General features: G+C 42.2%; 1 protein-coding gene across 1 annotated transcript in view; it reads left to right on the top strand.

Annotated features, from left to right (window-relative positions):
• The window catches only part of adamts17 (ADAM metallopeptidase with thrombospondin type 1 motif, 17), a 161,950-nt gene that overhangs the window by 36,099 nt on the left and 100,092 nt on the right, over positions 1-25,759 (top strand). Inside the window, exon 7 of the mRNA XM_067400968.1 lies at positions 3,494-3,537. Coding sequence (XP_067257069.1) covers positions 3,494-3,537 — 44 coding nt within the window. The remainder of the gene's footprint in view (positions 1-3,493; positions 3,538-25,759) is intronic.

The following is a 25,759-nucleotide window of genomic DNA, read 5'->3' as shown; positions in this document are numbered from 1 at the left end:
TGGATGTCATATGGGTTTCCTTTGGTGGCGGGGAGGAGCTGTGCTGTGTGCATGTAATGTGGGGACGAATCTGTTTGAATTCAGGCCAGTCAGGAAGTGGGGGGCCAATGCTGCTTTTTGTAAGCGAGACTGGACGATATCCAGACATCAAGTGTTTTTTGGTGTTTGCATTAGTCCCTTTCTGTTTTTCTGCGTCTAGCTTGCTCTCTCTGCCCTCTTCTGTCTGTCTGCACTACTCCACAGACACCCTGAGCCCTGATATATGTGTAGTGCAACTTCAAATTGATTCGTTCCCAGATGCTGACGTGAAGCTGTCAGCGCCTTGCTCTGTCGTCAGATGGGTACGTGGGAAACCGGCCCCTTCTAAAGCATCTGTTTGCCATTTCACACCCAGCCCTGGCCTTTAGACATTCTCTGTTTGTTCCATAGGATCACAGAGCTCTGACTTAATTCTCAGCATGCTCACGTTAGCCCTGCTGTAGTGGCAAAACGCTATTAGCACTGATTTGCCAAACGGAATCTAGCAAGTATCTTAAAGAGAATATTGTGTGATACACTCAAGAGACCATTGGTGAGAATAAGATGTTTGTGGGTAGGGTTTACCAGAACCACTCACTCACACACACACACACACATGTAGACAGGTCTCATTTCAGAGGCTGCGTCCTTCGGAGGTTGCTTTTGTAGGCTGCATACGTTATCAAGGATGTTACTTTTCTTAAATAAGACATCCTTGATGATGTATGCAGCCTTCAAATGCGACCTCCGGAGGATGCAGCCTTGGAAGTGAGACATGGTAGCAGTCAAAATGATCTTCTGAAGTTCAAACTGAGCATCAGAATGGGAAAGAAAGGTCATTTAAATAACTTTAAACATGGCATGGTTGTTGGTGCCAGACAGGCTGGTCTGAGTATTTCAGAAACTGCTGATCTTCTGGGATTTTCATGCGCAACCATCTCTGGGGTTTACAGAAAATGGTCTCAGAGATGAGAAAATATCCAGTGAGTGGCAGTTCTGTGGGAGAAAATGCCTTGTTGATGCCAGAGGTCAGAGGAGAATGGCCAGACTGGTTCCAGCTGATAGAAAGGCAACAGTAACTCGAAAAACTTGTTACAACTGAGGTGTGCAGAAGAGCATCTCTGAGCACACAACACGTCCAACCTTGAAGCAGATGAGCTACAGCAGCAGAAGACTCCTGTCAGATAAGAACAGCAAACTGAGGTTACAGTTCACACAGGCTCAACAAAACTGGACAATAGAAGACTGATAAAACATTGCCTGGTCTGATGAGTCTCGATTTCTGCTGCAACATTCAGATGGCAGGGTCAGAATTTGGTGTAAACAACATGAAAATATGGATCCATCCTGCCTTGGATCAACGTTTCAGGCTGGTGCTGGTGGTGTAAAGATGTGGATTTTCTTGGCACGCTTTGGGTCCCTTAGTACCAGTTGAGCATCATTTAAACACCACAGCCTACCTGAGTATTGTAGCTGACCATATCCATCCCTTTGACCACAGTGTACCCATCTTCTGATGGCTACTTCCAGCAGGATAACACACCATGGGCAAGATTTACTAATAATATGCGCCAGCGCAAACCCTATTTTGGCTTTAAAAAAACACTGTCAGGATTTACTAAATATACGCAGTGAAAAATTAGCGTTGAAAAGGCAGGGTTGTTTTTTTGCGATTGACCTTATTGCATATGTATTTGTAGGAGTTTTGCTTTCAGACGCAAAAATTATGGGAGGAGAGTATTTAAATTAATCACATGATCAAGGTGATTTACTAAAGTTTGCACTTGTCAATTTTAGGGCTGGGAAAAAATCAGGATCGATCCAGATTCATTGCATCGATCGAGAATCGATGTATCGCCCCATGCCTAGGCTACTTGTAATTGAACCATTATTTATAATAATAATAATAAAAAAAAAAAAGAGAGCATATTTTAAACCAGACACTAATTTGCACTGCTCTTGGTAGATTGCATTGGTCATTTTGGAAATGATCCAGCTGCGTCTGTAGATCAAGCGCAGAAATTTACATTCCCATCTGCGCTTTTTTGGGATTGCTGTCTCGTGCTAATTTGCCCTGTTTAGTAAATCTGGCCCCATGTCACTGTACTCAAACGGCCTTCACAGTCACCAGATCTCAGTTCAATAGAACACCTTTGGGATGGTGAAACGGGAGGTTCGCATCATGGATGTGCAGTGAACAAATCTGCAGCAACTGCGTGATGCTATCATGTCAATATGGATCAAAATCTCCAAGGAATTTTTCCAGCGCATTGTTAAATCTGTGCCACAAAGAATTCTGCAGTTCTGAAGGGCAAAAGTGGGTCCAACCCAGTACTAGCAAGGTGTGTATGCACAATTAATTTAGATTTTTTGCACTGAATTATGGTATAATTTAATTTTGTTTTATTTATTTTAGAAACATATTTTTAGGTTCTTACATTTTTTTAAATGCTTTTTTTTTTTTTTTTGAGTGAGAAGGATTTTTTATTTTTGTGGAGGGAAAATATTTTTAGGTATATTTAGGGTAAAATATAACCCTGGCATGTTCTTTGACAAGCTTTGCGTGATTCACCCTCGTGGGTTTGATTGTCAGTCTTGAGTGCTAGTTAGTGGTTTTATACTGTCTGAAGTCACAGAAACGCTCCACTGCCATCACTGTCTGACATTTTGGTGTCATGTTGAGTTCATGCCACTCTAGTCTGGTTGTTGTAGCTTCTCTTGAGCATGTTCAATCCTCATGAAACATAAATAGTCAAGTGTCGAGCAGGACGTGAGCTGGATTCAATTAATTTGCTGCTGTTTTGAAGTGTTACTCCCTAAACCAATAGAGGAAAGCCACATCAGGGGACAGGAGCACACGGTTTCAGCAGCAGTGCTGTGGTTTTTCCCACATGGCTCTATTTAACCATCAGAGGTCAGGTTCAGACAAAAGGCATCCAAACAAACACAACAAAACATTCTCAGATACGCATATACATTCAAGCCTCTCAAGATATTTTATATCAGCTTTTCATTCTCTGTTTACTAAAGCTTTTTTTCTGTTTTGTCTTTAATGTTTGCTTTTTTCTTTGTCTTGAAACTGGTTAGTTTATTTCTCTTATGCTTAATTAATATGCAAGTAAATAAATGTACAGAGAGGAGCATTTTATTGCTTTCAAACAGATCTGAGAAACAAGAAACACAACTTGGTCATATAGAAAGAAGTTATAAATTAGCATAAATGGCATATAGCTCAATTAGTTCATGGAAGAATTAAATGAGAAATGTTTGAGTTTATATTAGGATCTCTGACTTTTGTTTGCAGAATGTGGTATCTGAGGATAATTTAGACATTATTGAGATTTCTGACACATTTGAAATATGATTAGACAACAGTCTACATATGCTCTCTGTTTAATTAGATATGAAAGATATCATTTGTGATTTTTCTTTTGCTAACATCTGTCTCTCTGGTCTTGTCTTGTTTTCTCTCTAGAACAGATTTTTGTGTCCACAAAGATGAGCCTTGTGACACAGTTGGTGAGTATGTCTGGCTGAACTGCTCTTTTTTGTTGAATGCTTCTCATAGTTTCTTCTTGGGAATGTAAAATACCTAAAAAAACAAAAAAAATACAATGTAATATTTCTCACAATCTGTAAAAAGTCTTTTAAGCCACAAGTTACACAACGGCATAGCAACATTGCAGCAAACTACAGTCACGTCAATGAGCTTAACATGGGTAAGCAATACTAATATTTTCTTAAGCAAAAATCTAATTTTCTGTCTTATACAACCAATTTGTAGTTTTTAGGAGCATATTTTTAGGTTCAAAAATAATTTTTTTAATGCATTTTTTTTTTTAGGGAGAATTTTACTTTTGCTTTTGAGTTCCAATTTTTATGAGGAAATATGACCCAGACATAAACAAAAACCTCAAAACATATACACAAACCTCAAAAAATTGCCATATGAGTGACTGATTTTTGCACCATATCAATCACCCAGAATAAGTTAGAATCCTGTCAGTGAGCTTAACGTGGACAAGCACTTACAATTTCTTTAAATAATATAAAAATAAAATGCAGTTTTTGTGTCAAAGTTCTTCAGGACACCCTGATACAACTAGTTCCTGTGTAGAGATTTTGATATGGACCATTAAGCATTCTGACATAATCCCGTCAGTATTCAGTCATTGATGGAGAAACACGAAAACAAGAGACGAATGTTTGCTCAATTATATAAACATGCCTTTGGGTCTTGAGATCGTCAGAGCGTGTCTTTTTAATCCAGAGTTTTCGTCATTGTAATTTTGATTTCTCTTAAACTCAGAACAGATCTCAGAACCTCAGCCGATCTGTGAGTCCTGGCCACCTGCCGTTTTCACATTTCTCTGTATGGGGCATTTGAAAATAGTCATGTCACTTCCCCTTCCCTGACCCCTTGGATTCCAGCCATTCAAGAGCAGAGCCAGGTGACTCATATTCACCCGTATCCCAGCATACCCTTCCCTAGCCTGGGGAATGCACACTGAACTGTGATCTGCTCTTGAGCTGTGTTCCAAAACTACAACTTTGTGGCTTTCTTCTTTCTAGAGAGGTAGCTATTTAAATGATTATTTCACTTCTGAATAAAAATTTCCTGATAATTTACTCAACCCCATGTCATCCAAGATGTTTATATTTTTCTTTCTTCATTCGAAAAGAAATTAAGGTTTTTGAGGAAAACATTTCAGGATTTTTCTCCATATAGTGGACTTCAGTGGGGTTCACCGGGTGGAAGGTCCAAATGTCAGTTTCACTGCAGCTTCAAAGGGCTCTACATGATCCCAGATGAGGAATAAGGGTCTTATCTAACGAAACGATCTTTTTTTTTTTTTAAACAAAAATTTATATACTTTTTAACCACAAATGCATGCGATGCACCACGCATTACGTTGAAAGGTCACGTGTGATGTAGGCGGAAGTACCGTGGTAGGTTGAAAAACTTAATCTAATTTTCTCCTCCAACTTCAAAATCATCCGATATCATTGTTTTACCTTTTTTTTTCTAAAGTCCGCTTGGCTTAATCTTTGCACATTCGCTTGATCGGTACTTCCGCCTACGTCACACGTGACCTTTGTAACGTGATTACATCATGCGTGCGGATCGCAGAGCTAGTACAAGACGAGCATTTGTCATTAAAAAGTATATACATTTTATGTTTTTTAGAAAATGACTGATCATTTCGCTAGATAAGACCCTTATTCCTCGTCTGGGATCACATAGAGCCCTTTGAAGCTGCAGTGAAACTGACATTTGAAGTCCACTATATGGAGAAAAATCCTGGAATGTTTTCCTCAAAAACCTTAATTTCTTGAACATACATGAACATCTTGGATGACATGGGGTGAGTAAATTATCAGGAGATTTTCATTCAGAAGTGAACTAATACTTTAATAAGACAGCATGAAACCTCATGCACTCCCGTTCAAAAGTTTGGGGTTGGTAAGATTTGTAATTTGAAAGAAGTCTCTTCTGCTCACCAAGCCTGCATTTATTTGATCAAATATACATTAAAAACAGTAAATTGATCTATAGACAGCAACTCTGTGCTTTAATAAAAAACGTTTTCTAATGGAAAGCGACAATAATCCATTTTTATTTACCCTTACATACTTTTACCAAGTATTTCTTTATTAAACAAAATATTATTTTTCTCTATTTGTCTGAGCTCAGCAAAATGCATTATAAGCTTAACTCTCTGCAAAGGACACATGCTACATTTTGGTCAAAAAAGTATCTTAAAAGGCACTATAATATTTGACAAGGTCAAGGTTTGGCTGGCTAGCATGGCTAAGTTTGCCCCTGCTGGTCGATGCTGTAACTGCCCCCCCCCCCCCCCCACCTTCTCCATTGAAAGGCATTCAGAAGTAGTCGTGTTTTCTGATTACTACAATTCTTTCTTTCTTTTTTTGTAGCTAGATTAACTCATTCAGTTACTTTTTAATGGGAGAAAAAGAAAAATTGGGATTTGTGCAATTATTAGGTTGTGATTTGTTTGCATGACACTCATAGCATAAATAATTTGGATTACTACTAATTTGTAATTGTAAGTTGTATTACTAAAAAACAGCAGATTCAATATTTGTCAAACTGCATTCAAACACACAGGAAATCCAAACTTTAAAATTATGAATTTTATGAACAGAATCACACAAAACAGAAAAGTCAGTGTCAAACTGAATAAATGTGTTAATGGCATTATGGTGAATATATAATTAATTGCTTGTGTTAAAGTTTACCTAATTCTAAAGAAATGAAAACATTTTTGCAAGAAACATTGTAAATTAGAACTGCATACTCATGCTCTCTACCTTATCCACCTTATTTTTTATCTTAAGAGCATATCTGGCAATTTGTAAATCAAATGTGTGGGTCTTCTGGTGTCATCTGCTTCTAGTTATTTTTAGGTGTACAACAGCTCATTATGCTGCTTTACATGGCAAACTGTTATTTCTTACCATATTATTTTAATGTGTTTTTGTAATTATAAACATGCTGGTTTGTAGTGCAAATAGCTGTACTGTTTACTGCACTTAGTTATTATTCTAGTTATTTACTAGTAGCAGCTAATGAATTGGAAGTTGGAAGAAAAATAAGGTGGATAGAACAGCTTTTGCATTGGTTTAGTTTTTCCCAATTGCTTAAACATTTCTTGAAATTATGCCTCCTTTTCTCAAAACTCTAAACAGAAATCCACAGCTTCTCACCCAATTCCTCAAACTTCCTATTTTCAGGTCAAAATGAAGCTCTTTACTCAAAACCAAGAGATATTGTTCCAAAACTGAATAAACTAACTCAGGCTCTTTTATCTATATATTGAAGGTTCTGATTGGTAAATTTTGACTCTTAGGCCACGTTCACACTGTACATTTTTGCGATTGACAACCACATTTACTTACAGGTATGAGTCTCGAAATGTCCCTTTCACACAAAAACTTACAATAGCATCTGGAACACTGTCTGTATGAACGTGCAACAAGAGTCAAGCCCGTATTTTCTTACTAGTAACCATAACAACAGTGACCAATGTAATATTAAAGATGGCGACGTCCATAAAACTGAAAAGTCTTATCACTTTTGACATGACGAGTCTAATTGAACCGTGTGCTCATCCATCAAAACTTCATTAACCAACAGCAACATGTGAACACGCGCTAGCCGGAGTCTTTAACCGTTGCACTCGCGTCACGTCCTTTGTTGCGACGTCTCGTGAATGACACGGCATTAGAATTTCGAAAAGAAACACAAAACTGACGGGAGTGGAGAACAGTGACTCAGTGGCATAGCGTCTGGGCATGCACGGTATGCACGTGCATATGGGCCCGGGCGGATTGGGGGCCTGCTATTATGGGCTTAACCCCAGAGTATACTTCCGGGCGGCGTCCGCGCACCGTCCGCATCGCAGAATTTTCGTCATCAGGAGGGTTCTCGGACGTCTGCACTCCCCATCTGCATGCAGCACATTTTTTTGTGATGGCACGGACAGTGTGTGTACTGTACAACAGCCCATGCGAGAGTGAATTGAGTGCTTGAAAACAAAAGTCCACGCAATGCACACGCATAACTTGTCTTTCTGCTGCCAAATACTTTCAAAAGCTCGCATGCGTGTGTGCGCGAGACAGAACCCAAGTACAAATGTTCAGAAAAATGAAGTATGATAGAAATAATGTTGTTGTCAATAACTTGCTATAGCCTAAAATCATTAAGAAGCTGAATAAATGGACCATTAAATGGTCCATGCCATGTCTTAGCGATGATCTATTGTATTTGACAGGTATTCGCTTTTATGTCATTTTTAAAGTGGGTTTCTGCAACTTATGCTTGCAGTAATGTAAGTAGTACAGAATTTTAAATGAGTCATATTGGTTTTCTGAAATAAAGAAGAGAAAATACACTATGTCTGCACATTTTACAGTTTTTGCCCATTGCTTGAACACATTTTGCAAAACTTTGCTCATTGTGCCAAAACTCTACACACGAGTAAACATGACACAACACTGGGAAATATACCATTCACATCTGTGACAAATTGAAATTTTGCTATCAAACCCTAACATTCCTTTGTCAAAATGTAACTCTGATGACAAAATGACACACACTTGCATCATATGCTTACACTTTCAGATCAGGGGGAACACACTAGTCTACTTTATATAAAACACTGCAGTCTTTAATTTTCACTGTTTTTATTCAGTTTATCAGTTAGCATTCTGTGAAGCTCAATGCAACACCTACAGTTTTTGTTCAAATTTTTTTTCCAACAAAGGTTTTCACAACAACCAAAAATTAAAGTACTGAAAGGTTACAAATGACATCAACTCAATACTGCACATCACAGTACTATACAGTACAGTAAAGTAAATGCAGTAACGCAAAAATAATACAAAAATAAAACATAATACACTACTGTAAATACAGAAAAACAGGCCAATTGTGCGTGGGTGGGATTATAGATCCTGCCGTCTGTTTGGGTCTGGCCACATGATCCACCACCATTGCTCTAATATCATCTGAAATATTGTTCCGTGCATAGCCCGTTTGACCATGTCCTACTCCTCTCTCTCTTTGTCAGGGGGGAATACTCTTTATCAACGACATAAAATGCACATAAAACTTGATGGAAACATATTTAGAGAAGAAACTTCTAGTAAATTTATTAGGAATAAAACATGTGCATTAAAAAAAGTCTGTGACAGAATAATTAATTCATAACTGTAATAATCTTCAGACTCATCGCATCTGAAATTATGCTATGATCATTCTGAAATTCCAAAGCCAGAGTTGAAAAGCCGTTTTTTTTTTTACATTTTTTTAAATGGATCCGCAGCCATGCAAAGTCAAAATGATGGAGGAGTGCAAATGTACTGTTGTTGTCATTCCTAGAATATTTTTTTTCACCATTTTTGTCTGCAGGTTAGTGATAATATCTTATTCATATTAAAGTCCTGGGACTCAGTCGCATAAGACGCACCTCCCCCCGTCACTCCCGTAAATAACCACTCTGCGTGTGAACGTAAACATATTAAGGACTCAAATACAGGGCTGACAACCTTATTCTGCTGCTGTGTGAACGTGGCCTTAATGTTTCCACCTGGGTATTTGTGTGCTAATTGAGCTGAAGCTGTGCTGACTTGAGTGAAGAATATTGAATGCTATTGCTTTCTAAATGACCGCATGGTCTAGGCAATGAGAAATTAAGGGATTTGTGTCTAGAGTTTTGCAGTGACAGTTCAACAATTCTGACTCATGTGTCAAAACAAGGGAGTAGTGTTTATAGTTTAGGGAAATGGGTGTGCGTTTTGATAAATGGTGTTATGGTTTTGAAATTTTAGTTTAAAAGCCTGGTTATAGTGTTTAAGCAAGTGACAAAAACTGTAATGTTGATTATGCAGGCAGCCCACTAGGCTTTGGAACAGAGTCTTGGAGTGAAAGTCTCTATGATATTACGATCTCACGCCCGACGCGTAGCAGCTTTGAGTCAAAGGTTCTGTTAAACAGGTGAAAATTTGCCTATTCTAGAGTTTCCAAACACTCGATAGAGTCATGCTTTTCTTTAGTGTCTGCATACCATGAGACCGTCATCACATCCAGAACGGATTGCAAGCATAGAAGCTACCTCAAGACCGTTTGTTCAGTTCCAGACAATTGGAGCGTGCCATAATTGTTCCGGCATGATGGAAATAATTTGGTCACAGTGGTGCTATTATACAGCAACTGGGAATGGTATCCTTAGAATGATGAGTTTAAGCGGACGTCTGTCTGTATGGGTGGCCCAGTTCCTTCAGGGGAACATTGACATCAACCGTGAAAAACCTGCAGTCTGTGGCAGAAGCCAAGCAAAGGCCTCTATGTCAGGACACGTAAGATAAGCAGACTTTCTATTTCTGTTCCACTTCTTTGTTTCTGATTTAACACTTGCATGATGCAACTCTCCAGTTATTTGACTGTATATGGTCTCGAGTCGATTGGTAGTAGGGTTAAAGCAACCAAGTTAAGTCTGGTGAGTATCTGTCAAATGAGAGCATTTCAGATAACTGCACTGGATAGTCACAAAGACCCAGTAAATAAAGCAATGACCTCACATCATGCCCCACCAGCAGTGGTAACTTAAGAAAACAGACATTCCCGTCTTAGGAAAAAAAAAAAAGAAAAAAAAAAAACTTCGTTCAATCTAATACATTTGCATTTTAAAATGATAGTTAAGAGCCACATTTAACTTGAACAACTTTTGTTTTCTTTTCTTTTCTTTTCTTTTCTTTTCTTTTCTTTTCTTTTCTTTTCTTTTCTTTTCTTTTCTTTTCTTTTCTTTTCTTTTCTTTATTGCACCATTTAATTGGTCATGTGTTGCCCGAAGTTCTTCACAGACACAAAACAATGAAACAATATAGTAAAAAAAAAGGAAGAAAAAAAGATCACTAAAAGATATTAGTCGGTATCCCTTTATAAGTTTCCAGATAGTATTTAAAAGATGTGATTTTAACATGATTTTAGTAATAGCCAATGGATTTGACAGATCTTACAGAGAGAGGGAGATCATTCTAGAGTTTGGGGTCCACTCGGGAGAAAGCTCTGTCATCCTTATGTTGATATTTTGTCTTGGCAACACAGGAGATTTTGATTCTCCTCTCTCAGGGGTCTAGATGGAGTGTAGACTAACAACATACTGATAAGATAAAGAGGAGCTAGATTGTGTGGAGCCTTAAAAACAAATATGAGAATCTTACATTAACATTAACCTTTTTACACCAAGGTTTTTGCATTTTCAGTTTTGTCACAATCAAAGATAAACACTTATTTTATTTTTTTTTTTGTCAAATCAGCAAGAACAAAAGCAAACACAAATTAACTTTGTTGAGGCAGCTTGGGTTTTTGCTGTTTTTTTTTTTTGTTTGTTTTTTTAAACGATTTACGTTTTAAACATTGTAACGATTTACAATGTTTTAAATGTTTTGCCCATCAAATGACTGATGACAATTTTTTATGTAAAAAGTATACTAACTTTATAAGTGCACCACAGGAAACATTATGAAACAATTAAACAACGCAGTTCATGACCACTTTAAATCAAATTATTTAGAAAAAATAGATAAACCTCCTTTCCTCTGGATTATGCAATACTAGAAATTATCCATTGCATTCCCATTTTGAAGCACATTGTGGATTATTTTAGTAAATGGGCCAAATGTGCTTATGGGATTACAGCAAAATAAATATTTGCCTTAAAAAGATGTGGAACAATTTAATGAAAACTCTGTTGCATCATCTTTGTTGTATTTCCATTTAAATGGAAAGTCTAAGCATCTGGAATCACCCTTTGAACTCGGTTAAAGGTTGTAATTATTAAACGAGAGGAAGTTCCCCATTCAGTCAGGTACATGGGAGGAGCGGAGACGCCCTGTCTTGGAGATCATTCAGAGCACAAGTCTGTTTAAATGGAGCTCCTCTCTTTTCAGCTGATGTACAAGGATCCCATTGAGATACGGTTTGATTGAGAAGGGATAAGCTCATACCTCAGGCTTAATGTCTCCCATCTCAAATTCACTTCCTGGCTTTTGAAGTCTCTGTTTCTTTGAGTTCTTCGCCCTGAGCAATGGTCCACAACTCATGTGAGATCTGATATGAGAGGTTTAACTTTTACGGCTGCCCCACAAGACTGAGACAAGAGGGAAACCGTACCTGACTTGGAGAATGGAGATTGACATATTTGTTTTGTCTGTTAAAAAAATGTAAACTTTAGAGAAAATCAGAGCACATTCCCTCGTTGCTTTGTTCAGATATTTCTAAACTAAAACAAGCAAAACTAAATATTTACATTTTCTGAAAAACCTGTACTGTATGTTAGGGTATTTGTCATGGTGTTGCTATGCAGTTGCTAAGCTAAGGTGTTCTGAATGTTTTTAGTACATTTCTTTGTGGCTGTTATGAGTGGTTGCTATGCAGTCTTCATTTTTATGGTTTTTGGCGCTGTTTACACCTGGAATTAATATGCGTTTTGGTCGATCTGATCACAAGTGGACGAGGGAGACACATACCTGTTTACACCTGGTGTTTTAATCCATCTCTTTTGTCCATTTTCAACCACTTCTGTCCGGATTTCTTCGAGGGGAGGGTCTATGAGCAGGTAAATGTATGATTTTTCAGATCTTTTGATCTAATGGACAAAATAAACTTATGCAATGTACATATGAACTTGCCCAGGGAAAACATAAAGAGCTGCAGCTTTTGTTTCTGCTCTGACAGCCACAAGACCAGTGAATTCATGTTAGAAATCAGGAATATTGTGCTTGGTGTGTTTTTCATCTTCAGCCGACAAAATTTAAATCCCACCTGGCTAGTGCGCTTCCCATAATGTTTCTGCGTTAGATCAGATGGGGAGTAGATGGTCTTTTGTGGCTGTTTGAACACATTCGACCACATGAGTATTTCCATTAGGAAAGCTATCAAATGCATTTTTGACTACCTCTGAAAGTGGCTAAAAGCGGACAAGCTCAAAACGTTTTACACCTGTATTTAGCGTCGTCCACTTGTGATCCGATTGACAGAAATGTATCTTAATACCAGGAGTAAACAGGGCCTTAGTTTTAAAGTGCCCCATTACTGTATGACCTTTTATGTCAAGTTTTTGAATGTAAAAGGTCTACAAAGTTTTAAAGATCAAAGTGCATGATAAGTAAAGTTATTGTCTCCTAAAAGAAAGAAACGATTCTGAGGGTTGCTAGGTTGATCTGTCCCATGCCAAAGCATCCCACCCTGTACAGTACCCTGTATCCTGTACAGATGCTGACCAACGGCAACAGACACTTGGTCGGGTTTTGGCAAATCAATGTGTCGAAACCATCTGTTGCCGTGGTCAGCGCTTGTTTTCACCAATTGAACATGCTGATTCCGTGTTTGTCGGGTCTTTGAATGTTTGAGAAATTATGTATTTTAATCTGGTGATTATTTGTGTTGGTCTCTGTCTGTCGGTGCAGTGTGAATTGGCATTTAAAAGCATTCACCCTCTCAGACTCTTTGTTTTGCAATGTTTTTTTGAGTTACAGAATTAAATAACTATGGACTTAATTTGGCTTTTTAGCCACTGATGAAAAGGAAAAATTATTCTTTTCATGTCAAATTGAAAACATGTATTTACAAATGACTTAAAAATGATATGATTTTAATTGTTTGGATATTATAAGTATTCACAAGTATATAAATCATCACTGCTGCAGCCAATCAATCACATAATTTTTTGTAGTATGAATAAACCTTTTGGTGATTAGTGTTATGGCAATATTTGTTGAAATTTGTTTCCATTTTGACAACATATTCTGTTGATTAGTTTTGAAAAAGTCAAATTAAATCCTTTGTTACTTAAAGGTGCTAAAGAGGATCTTTTCGTCGACTGAGAAACCAAAGACTGTTAGTGAGTTTTTTAAATGAGCGCATATTACTTGAAACTGTGCACGAGTATTGGAACATGAGTGTTTACCACCAGCATTCGCTGTGTAGTGTTAGTGGATTCATTATGTCGGACTCACCGCAGGTTACTCCTGTCTCCTGACAAAAACATTGCATGCGGCGCCTGTGGAGTGTGGAAAGTTACTGGAGCGTGCAGCCGCGCAACTCTCTCACAAGGAACGTCATGGCAGTGATTGACAAGCCAGAGGGCCAATCGTTTAAACGTTAAATCGCGTAAACGATTGGCTGATGTTTTTAAGGCCCTACCTCGTGCACAGATGATGTATATTAATATTATTCCTTTCAGTGCACCTAATAAATAGTCTTTTATCAGTTAGTAAAGACAGTTTCAAGTAATATTGCAAAAATCTATAAAACAAAACATCCTCTGTAGCACATTTAAAAGAAAAATAGTCGATCAGACGTAAATAGTGAATCTGATCCCTTAGGACAGTAGCAGCATAATTTGGGGCATCATTCATATCTGTACACTCTTAGAAGAAGAGGTTTTATATGGAACCTTAAAGGCTTTTGTCAGGCACTTACATAGAACCTTTTACGGGTTCCATCATGGGATCATTTTATTGATTTAGCTTTAAAAAATGAATTAACGTCATTGCAGAGACTCTGTTCCATCCAGTGAAATCACAAAACAAAATGCACAGAAATGTGTCTCTTGACATGTAATCCCTGATGAACATCTTTGGTTTTAATGAGAAAAGAAAAAAAAAACTATACAAGGGTGAATTAGAACCCAGAACCTCTCTGACATGCTTAACAAAGGTTCTACCACCAGGCCATTAAGGCACATGTACATTTGATGCAAATCATTGTATCTATTCACTGATGTGAAGAATCTCAGGTCTAATATATATTGTATTATAGTAGATGCAAGTATGAAACCGTCACGTTAAACATGACTTCTATGTCGATAAATTAAACTCAGTGTACTACTGAAATTAATTTCTGGACATTGTAATGTTATTTTTTTCTGCAGTTGTCATTTTTACCTTCCCACCCTTCTGTCCAACCCACTTTTTAAAATAAAGTTACGCCACTGGATATTATGCAATCCTTTAAGACATTTCTCTTTATATAGAACCTTTATGACATAAAGCGTTCTTTAAAATTGAGTCATGAACCCTAGGGTTCTATATAGAACCCCATTGAACCCTTTTTTTTCTAAGAGTAACAGAGCGAGACTAATTACATGCTGAAGTTGAACTCTTTGGCTTAGTGGTTTGTTCAAATAACACTAAATATGAGGCTTTGGTCAATAGTTGATCATTAATTCACAAACCTCATAGTTTCAAAACTCTACTGAGTATAGGTCACATAGTTTTAAGAGTTGACCTTGTGTATAGTACAAACAGACAAATATCTGCGTTTTGGGATTTCCTTCGCGTCCTGACTTGCTGATGCGGGATGTTTAGTCATAATAGGCAACTTCCTTTTCGGCTGTCCCACTTCACTGTGTTTATTGACACTTGCTTCAATGAAGCTCCACGGCCATGAGTTGAACTTTAAGTCATGGTCTGTCGCTAGCGTAAAGCATACTGAACGCCACAAGAAACACCATGAAGAAAAAAAAAAAGCCCACAGACATCTTTTCATGTCTGTACAGGGTGTGTACATCAAGTTTCCGTTGCTCTGTTCTGCACTTCTATTTCATATGGGAATGTGGGTTATGTGAGGAACAGTGAAGCGTGGTGTTCTGGGTAATATGGAATATGGAAATGATCCTGCCGTTCAGTTCTGTTGATTGTCTCCATGGTTTTATAAGCCCTCCTGCACAGTAGGTTCAACATGCCGTTTCCTGTTTTCTGTGGGCCGTTTGAGGGCTTGAAGAGGGATAGTTCAGTGTGGGGCTGTAAAAATGAACCTTTAAATGGAGCAAATCATGGAAAACAAGTCATTAAACTCAAGAAAATCCAATGTAAATCTTATGGAAAATTTGTATTTCACAGTCAAACTTTGTGTTTTTAATATTCTGTGTTTTCTGGCACATATTACACCATTTATTTTTAAATAACATACAATATATTTAATATAACAGTTATGCATCTGTTTAATAATGGGGTGTATTATAAGGGGCCAAGCACTGAAGGTGTTTAGGCACCTACTGTAATCGTTGAAGTTCTTCTTCTTCTTCTTCCATTTCATCTTCTACTTCCGCTCTGGAAGTCCATAGAACCGCTTGTTGGAAAGTTGTGAAATTTGGCACACAGATAGAGGACAGTCTGAACTGTCACCATAGCAAATGGGGAGTCTCTAACTCAATCCCTCTAGCGCCACCAACTGTCCAAATTTTCAATCTTTTATTTAAGCTAATAACTTTTGAACTATAAGGGCAAAATTCTTTTTTCTTCTGATTTCTTGGCTCAAGACGATTCGATTGCACCCTATGATATCATTTTCCGTCATGAAAATGTTCCTGTTATTTTGAATTTTCTAGAATTGTGACACTATAATTGAAGCTCCTCCTAGGCCGTTGTTCCAGTTTTCCCGAAAATGGACTATATGCACGGAGCGTTCTTTAGAACTTCCGCATTAATATAAGCCAGCTCGAAAACTTCCGGTGAGATGTCATTTGCTGGTGTGTTGAGCATCAGTAGTGTAATACTTAGTTTATAATCAGAATATAGTCACTTCAATAGTGTGGCATAGCATTAATTTAGTTATTCAAACGTAAGACAGCATAAAAAAATAAAAATAAAGACGTACCTCAATGTTCCTCGGCTAAATTCAATTCGACCATTAGTTTTCACACTTTTATGTGGAAAAAAAACTTCAAAAATTAAATATTTATTGTGCACTTTAGTTAGATTAATTCAATAAAATGTGTGTTTTCACAAGTGTGCTGAAATCATTGATCTTGCACTGCACTGACTGACAGCTGCTGTGATTACAAAGGGAAAGCACGGTGCTCGCTTTCTGTGTAATTCACAATAAAAGTTATTGTTTTGCATAAGATTTTGTGAGTATTTCATACTTCACATTGACAAAATGCATTTTAAACCTAGTTATTTTATAATGTTTAATATTTAGTCAAAAACGAAGTGAAAAACGTTTAGAGGAAACGTCTCGGTTACGTATGTAACCCTCGTTCCCTGAAGGAGGGAACGGAGACGTACGTCAGTAGTGACCGACGAATTGGGATATCGCTTAGAGAGCCCTATCATCTTCGTGTAAACTAAAACAAGCCAATGGAATTGGCGTGTGATATTTGCATAATGCGCACCGCCCCCGACAGGTGTATATAAATAGGAAGCAGATGCAATCGCACTCTGTTTTTCGCTGAGGAGACAACTGGTGTCCGCACTACAGCGAGGGTACAGAAACTGTGGCGACGGGACGTACGTCTCCGTTCCCTCCTTCAGGGAACGAGGGTTACATACGTAACCGAGACGTTCCCTTTCAGTCGGTCACGTTCGACGTACGTCAGTAGTGACCGACGAATTGGGATCCCAACTAAAGCGCCACAGTTACGAAACCCCTTCCAGTGCCCAGCACAAGCTCAGCCGCCCATAGCACCGGCTGGCGGTGAAGGGGGCGAGCTTACACCGAGAGAGTCTACTGCTGTCTAACCACTACCCACTAAGTAAACTAGACACACTGGGGAAAGCGAACCCGAAGGGACGCTGCGGAAACCACTACCTACCCAATGGGGGAGGAGTTTACGTGGGAATACACACATGGACTGGCCCGGGGGGGCAGTACGCATATGGAGTCCCTGGGATGGCTCCACCTGGTTAGGGGGAGACTCATCTGACAGGTGACAGCAGAGCTGGCTCTGCTAAGGGAAAGACACGGACTCGGCCCGTAGGGAGTTTTAAACCGTGGAAAATACACATATGGGACCGCTCACGTAGAGGGGTCACGACATATGGGCCCCAGCCAACAGACAGCGTCAGCGACGGATGTAGGCCTGGCATCAGACACTCCGCAATGTCCGAGCCGAAGGGGGAGGCGGAGGAACTCGACAGGGTTCGCCAAGCGGGGAACACGACTGGAGTGAAAGTATGCACGTATCCGGCCAGTGGCGGGAATGGCATTGCAAGCCGACACTTAGAGTGGGTACAACACGTCTACCGACTAGAGGATGCGAGTACACGTGAGGATACCGGCTCTACACGTAGGCTATAAAACCTAGCGAACGTGTTTGGTGTCGCCCAGCCCGCAGCTCTACAGATATCTGTCAGCGAGGCGCCATGAGCCAGCGCCCAGGAAGAGGCCACCCCTCTGATAGAGTGGGCTCTCAACCCGAGCGGGCAAGGCACGCCCTGGGATTCGTACGCCAAGGCGATGGCATCCACTATCCAGTGGGCCATCCTCTGCTTGGAGACAGCCTTTCCCTTCTGCTGGCCTCCGTAACAGATGAAGAGCTGATCTGAGGTCCTAAAGCTTCGCGTTCTGTCCACGTAAACGCGCAGAGCGCGGACGGGACAGAGCAAAGCTAGGGCTGGGTCTGCCTCCTCCGAGGGCAGCGCTTGCAGGTTCACTACCTGATCTCTGAAGGGAGTGGTAGGAACCTTGGGCACGTATCCAGGCCGGGGTCTCAGGATGACGTGAGAAGCACCGGGCCCGAATTCTAGGCACGTTTCGTCGACCGAAAATGCATGCAGATCCCCTACCCTCTTCAGGGAAGCCAATGCAACCAGAAGAACCGTCTTAAGAGACATTAGTTTCAGGTCGACTGATTGCAAAGGTTCGAAGGGATGACCCCGGAGAGCTGTGAGAACCAGGGTCAAATCCCAAGAGGGTACGGAGGAAGGGCGAGGAGGATTCAGTCTCCTGGCCCCCCTCAGGAATCTGACGATCAGATCGTGTTTCCCCAGGGACTTACCCTCAACTGCATGGTGATGTGCGGCAATGGCGGCAACATACACCTTGAGGGTGGAGGGAGACAGCCTTCGCTCCAACCCATCTTGCAGAAAGGAAAGCACGGATCCGACCGAACATGATCGGGGGTCCTCTCGGCGAGAGGCGCACCATTCGACGAACAGGTTCCACTTCAGCGCGTAGAGATTCCTAGTAGAAGGAGCTCTAGCGGAAGTGATGGTGTCTACGACCGCTTGCGGGAGATCACTCAGAACCTCCGCATCCCGTCCAGGGACCACACGTGGAGGTTCCACAGATCGGGAGGCGGGTGCCACAGGGTGCCCCGTCTCTGAGTCAGGGTGTCCTTCCTCAGAGGAATCGGCCAGGGAGGTGCTGTCACGAGGAGAATGAGGTCTGAGAATCAGGTCCGAGTGGGCCAGTACGGAGCCACTAACAGAACCTGCTCCCCGTCCTCCCTGACTTTGCACATGAGTGCGAGAAGGCTCACTGGGGGAAGCGCATGTTTGCGCAGACCCGGGGGCCAGCTGTGTGCCAGGGCATCCGTGCCGAGCGTGCCGCCGGTCAGGGAATAAAACCACTGGCGGAGGGCAGTTTCCGGGGAGGCAAGCAGGACTACCTGGGCCTCGCCGAACCGCTGCCAAATCAGCTGGACCGCCTGGGGGTGGAGCCGCCACTCGCCCGCAAGTAGATGCTGCCGTGACAGCTCGTCGGCTGCACGGTAGAGCACACCTGAGACACGAGTGGCCCGAAGGGACCTCAGATCCTTCTGACTCCACAACAAGAGATGGCGGGCGAGTTGCAACATGCGACGGAAGCGTAGACCACCTTGACGGTAGGTGTACGCAACGGCCGCAGTGCTTAGTGAGCGGACTAGAACGTGCTTGCCTGACAACAGCTCCTTGAAGCGGGCCAGCGCAAGACGAACCGCTAGCAACTCGAGGCAATTGGTATGCCAATGCAGCTGAGGCCCCGTCCAAAGACCTGTCACTGCATGCCCGTTGTACGTGGCCCCCCATCCCGTGGCAGAGACATCTGTGGAGACCACAGCGTGCCTGGACACTCGTTCGAGGGGTACTCCGGCCCACAGGAACGAAGGGTCCAACCACCGGACAAGGGTGCGACGGCAGCTCGGTGTCACGGGGACACGGAGCGTGCCGCACTGCCACGCCCATCTCGGGACCCGGCCGCGGAGCCAGTGTTGAAGCGGTCTCATATGAAGCAATCCGAGCGGCGTTACCGCGGCTGCAGATGCCATATGCCCCAGGAGCCTCTGAAAATCTTTCAGTGGAGCCGCTGTCCTGCACTTGAGCGAGCTCAGGCAGTTCAACACCGACTGGACGCGCACCTCGGTGAGACGCGCAGTCCGTGCGACCGAGTCTAGCTCGAGACCGAAACAAGAGATCCTCTACCCGGGGGCGAGTTTGCTCTTGTCCCAGTTGACCTGAGGACCCAACCGGTTGGGAGCTACAACCATGTCGGGTAGGACTTTGTACTGACATGCCCGACCCTCGAACGCAGACCGACCTAGGAAGGGTCTGTGTCGAGGCAGAATCGAGACATGAAAGTATGCGTCCCTCAGGTCTATTGCTGCAAACCAATCCTGGGGACGGTCCAGGATTGGCCGTAGCCCACCGCCCTTTTACGGTAAAATGAAGTAGGGGCTGTAAAACCCCGCCTTCATATCGGCTGGAGGGACCGGCTTGATTGTACCCTTCGCCAGGAGGACAGCAATCTCCACCCGGAGAACAGGAGCACTGTCCAACGACACCTGAGTGAAGTGGACAGCCCTGAAGACCGGGGGACGCCGGGCGAACTGAATCGCATAGCCGAGTCTGATAGTACGAATGAGCCAACTGGACAGGCTGGAGAGCGCTATCCACGCTTCCAGACACTGAGCCAGCGGGACCAAAGGCACCACAGACGCACCGGGGGTGGGGCAGCAAGGCAGAGAGGGACCCGACTCGGACGGCTTGAGGGCGGCCCGGAGTGGGGTCGGACTCTGCGAGGCAGCAGTGTGCATGGGAGACGGCGCACGGGACGCGGTCTGCACCATCACACTGCCACCTGCTGGCGAATGGGGAGGGAGCTGACAGCAGCGAGGCGGAGCCTGGCACACTGGCAGACACCCCTTGTTGTGACCTGGAGTTTGAGGAAACTGCTCTTTTTGTGGCAAAGTGGGTACCGCTGGACTCCGGAGAGCCAGCGGCGGTAGATGGACAGCCGCCACAAAATCCCCCCGGCCCTCCTCCGGGGTTGGGAGAGCAGATGGAATACTCTCCCAAAGGGCAGGAACCTTCCGCTCCAGGTCGCCCGTCTCAGGGCCGAGTTTTCCCCGACCGCTTGCCACCTGGCTGGCAGAGACGGGCTGGGCACCACGTCCACGCCCGGCACCCTGCTGTTTGGCTGGTGTAGGCTGCTGCTTTGCCAACTTAGCAGGGGCGGAGGAAGACGCAGGCGGGCGCCCTCGGCGACGAGCGGGCTGAGGCTGAGCCACGGGCGGCTGGGTGGAGGCAGCAGCGGACCGCCGTGGCATGACATGTCTGATAGCCTCAGCCTGCTTCTGTGCAGCGGAGGACTGTTGGGCACAGCTCTCCACCGCGTCGCCGAAAAGGCCGACCGGAGACACGGGGGAATCCAGGAACCGATGTTTGTCGGTCTCCCTCATGTCTGCCAAGGTCAGCCAGAGGTGGCGTTGCTGGGCTACCAGAGTAGACATCGCCTGGCCAACAGAACGCGCTGTCACCTTCGTTGCCCGGAGGGCAAGGTCAGTGGCAGCGCGCAGCTCCCCAAGCAGCTGTTGGTCAGGACCTTCCTGGGGCATCTGCGACAGCGCTTTTGCCTGATAGACCTGCAAAAGGGCAACCGCGTGCAGGGCAGAGGCAGCCTGCCCACAGGCACTGTAAGCTTTCTCAGTCAGACCGGCTGAGAATTCACAGTCCTGGGACGGGAGACGCGGCTCACCGCGCCAGCCAGCGGCCGTTGGACACAACTGCGTCGCAACAGACCGCTCGACTGGCGGGATCTCCGCGTACCCCCTGGCTAGCCCGCCGTCCAGGGAGGGGAAGGCGGACGAGGGACCAGGCCCTGTACGAGCCCCAAGCGGAGCTTGCCAAGACCTGGTCACCTCATCGTGTACTTCCGGGAAGAAAGGCATTGGGGGGGGACGCTGGATTTGACCAGCGCGACCCCCCGCCAAGTACCAATCGTCCAACCGAGATGGGCCGGGACAGGGTGGAGGGTTCCACTCAAGCCCGACGCACAAGGCGGCCCGGGAGAGCACAGCCGTAAGCTCGGGATCCGACTCGGGCAACGCTACCGTCCCGGGCGGCAGCGCGTCCGAATCCTCCCCCGAGGACTCAGGCTCACCTTCCGATGCAGCGATCGACATCTGATCCGCCGCCGGCACACCAAAGGTAACGGCTGGACAGTCCGTAGAGGGCCCAGCGGAAACCAACGGTGGCACGATGGGTTGCGGTGCTGATGAGGCGGCAGGGGCCCGAGGAGCGTTTCCGCTCGGCGGGGAAGCCCTGACCGTAATCCTCCGGTCACCCTTCCTATACAGCGCCGTACCGTCATTCCGGTTCCCGGGGCCGGAAAAAACGGTCGTACGCGGCATAGGAGAGGGGACCCCCGCTTCCTGAGACTTCAGGAAGGAAAGTCTCGACCTCAGCATCGCGATAGTCATGTTCCCGCAATGGGAACATGAACCATCCACAAAAGCTGCTTCAACGTGCAGAATGCCCAAACACGAGATGCAACGATTGTGCCCATCAGCAGGGACCAGGGAACGACCGCACCCATTAACGCACAGACGAAATGACATACTGTCAGGGTTCGTCTGTAAAGCTCTTTTAGAAGGGGAAGTCAACTCACTCGTGCTGAAGCACCCAGGGAGCGACGCGATGTGTCAGGTACACCACTCCCTGACACACCGAGGAACCGGCCCAAATCGCTACACACGCACACACTCTTTGTGTTGCTGTGAAAACAGCAGTTTTCGAGCTTATAGCTCAGCTCCTCGGAGACTCGCGACCTCGCTGAACGTGCCCTTTCACCAGCACTGGAAGCTCGCTGTAAATCCTCTTCTGAGGCAATGTTTTAGCATAAAACAAACGAAGAAAGGAGTCTTCTAAAACAGGACACCAGTGAATGGCTCCGAAGCGAAAGACAGAGTGCGATTGCATCTGCTTCCTATTTATATACACCTGTCGGGGGCGGTGCGCATTATGCAAATATCGCACGCCAATTCCATTGGCTTGTTTTAGTTTACACGAAGATGATAGGGCTCTCTAAGCGATATCCCAATTCGTCGGTCACTACTGACGTACGTCGAACGTGACCGACTGAAAGGGAATGACTGATATGTGCGCAAATAAATAAAAAAATAAATAATAAAGTGCTAATTACTGTCTTTTTTATTTTTAAATAAGTGTTTTCTATCAAATGTTAAACTTCCTACATTTTCAAACGTTCGGTTTTACAATGGGGACAATCTCAGAAGGATGAACAAATAATGTTTGTGGTCATCACATTAAAAATAACATTTGAAGTGCTGGGAAAAAATGTGTGTGTGTGCGTGTCTAATTACAGACAAGGCATTTTTAAACAGTCCCAATAGCTTCGTCTTTATTGCAATCAATAAAACTGGTTTATTGGAAAATTAGGTAAATGTGATAACTGCATTAAAATATAAATACAACATTAAAAAGTCAACCATAGATGGTTTTGTGTCAATGTACAACGACTACAGAATGAACAGCTAACAGTTCACCGGAAGTGCTCGAGCTGGCTTAACGACAACCAGGATGTAACCCGTGCATATAGTCCATTGACCCAGATCATTTTCAGACCTCTGCAACGCTTTATCGCATTCTGACCAAACTTGGTCCATGTCATCACAAGCAGGACCTGAGGTTATTTTTGCTTATAACTTCTGGACGGTTTGTCCAAAAATCATAAAAGTGGTCTCGTTAGATTTAGGGCATCATGCCAAGTAAATTAAAAAATTTAATTTCGTAGTAAAATACTCTGTTTTATGAATGCATGAACATATCATTACGAAACTTGGTATGTGTCATCAGAAGTTTTGGACCAGATACCAAACATGCTAGGTTTCGCCTTATGGTAAGTCCAAATATTAGTGTGTGTGGGTTAGTAGGTTACACTGTAAACCCGAATAAGTTGAGCTAACTCAAGAAATTTGAGGTTATCAGTTACATCAAATGTTTTGATTATACATTTTGAGTTCTTGCAAATCAGATGAGTTATTTACTTCACTGTAAACCATAATAAGAAAATTCAGATAATGCCAACTTGCTAATTTGCTAACATGTTAACAATAGCATGGTATAACACTTACTGAATCAGTACAGCAACTTAAAACATGTAACTTACCTGCTCTCAAACCAAGCAGTATGCGCCACTTGTCAACATGATGGTAACTCTTCAAAAATCCACATTAACAAAACCTCTTCTAAATTAGCAAAACTAAACATTAATCACTAAATAAAAAAATGCTTAATTTTAGCATTTACTCTCCCTTTTGAGTGCCATGGGCAAAGCATGCTAGGAAATAGAAATCCCAGTCCAGTTTCAGTTAAACTTAAGTTCATCTAAATTAAAAGAAATTAGTACATACAACTCAAAACAATGAAACAGTTCAGTTTACTTAAAATATATCAGTGCTGTGAACTCAAAAGAAAAAGAAAGTTGTAAATACTCATAACAGTTAGATACTGAATTAATTTGTTCATTTTAAGTTTATCTAACTCATCAATTAAGTAGCCACCGTAGGAAAATCAGAGACATAGGTCGCTGACTATACACTAATGACCAAATGTCAAAATTTTAATAGTAAGTGGCAAAAAATTGCAATCAATGTCAGGTGTGGGTAATTTTTTATGTGTTCATGCATATAAATGTCTATAACTCCTAAACGAAATGAGATATTTTCACCAAATTTGACACACTTATGTATAGGGGCACTCCAAGGACACACACAAAAAAGTGGTAGGACTGTGCCACTTGGTGGCGCTATATTTGAACAAAACATGAAATTGGCTCTAACTACAGTACTGTTGGTCTGATTGACTTCAAAATTGACATGCAATGTCTTTATCTCAGTTGCTATCATAGTCCATTATGACATTGTTGATCTGCTGCTAGCTTCCTTGATTGCTTCTGTTGTGCTTGGTCCCTTAATTGCTGCTTGCAGCTATATTTTAATTTAATATCATTCTGTGAAAAACAATTGAGATATTAAAGAAAATATTTCTTTCTTTTGTGTGTTTGTCATGTAGCTTGAATATATTTTGATTGATTCTCACTGCTGGATAATATCATGTCCATTTAACTTTTAAATAAAGTTATAAAAATAGTCGTAAAATAGTATTAAATAAAAAAAAAGTATTAAACAAACAATCAAATAGTAAAATGGGTTGCAAAAGTTATTCATTTCTTGATGACTTTAGTTTGATATATATATATATATATATATATTTATACATATATAAAGAGATAAAAAAACAGAGGAGAGGGATCCTGAATGGAATGTTTAAAGCAGCTGACCAAGAGAGCTCCTCACAACTCATAACAAAGCATTTGTCCCAGTTCAGCCGGGCCGCCCAAGCTGCTGAGCTGGTAGATTCGCTGTTCTTCTCCCGTCACGAAAGGGCTCAACTTGTGAATGCAAACCACTCTACATGTGCTAACGGCAAATTAACCCCAGATAAATAATCGGCAAAATATCTCCCGGCGCCGTGTGTATTTAGCCATGTCATCTGTCTGGACGCTTTTACTGTGAGCTATGGGGCCCGTGGTCGTATTTGATCCAACAAGTGCTGAGTCAAATACAGCTGGTGATATCATTGCCCCGTCAATCTGTTTCATCACTATTAAAAAATCAGTAAAATTTACAGTGAAAAACTGACAGCTGTGGTTGCCAGAAATTTAACATAAAAAATACGATACCACCATTTTAGGTTTTACAGCTTTAACTTAAATTTAAAGTAAAAAAATATACCATATACCAACCTATTGAAGTACTAATATCTGTTTTGTACCTTTGTAATACACTGACAACCACCTCAAACAGGTAGTGATGAGAAAGCCATATGATGAGTGAAAGTTCACCACAAGTATTTTTAAATAGTTATATATATATATATATATATATATATATATATATATATATATATATATATATATATATATATGTAAGGTGCACAGTCTCACTCACACAAACACTAAACAGTAAATACCATCATGGTAACACACATGACTCTAAAATAATGCAATGCAAAAGAGTTATTTCAATGAAAATACATCAAATGTGAAGCATCACGCATGGAATTCTGGGAATGTCAAGTTACGATTTTTCACTGTAAATTGTATAATGATGTTCTTTTTCACTTCCAAATACTGCAAATTTAACAGTAT

The sequence above is a fragment of the Chanodichthys erythropterus genome, chromosome 11 (assembly GCF_024489055.1).
Source record: "Chanodichthys erythropterus isolate Z2021 chromosome 11, ASM2448905v1, whole genome shotgun sequence".
Classification (NCBI taxonomy): Eukaryota; Metazoa; Chordata; class Actinopteri; order Cypriniformes; family Xenocyprididae; genus Chanodichthys; species Chanodichthys erythropterus.
This window is presented reverse-complemented; position numbering and strand designations above follow the sequence as displayed.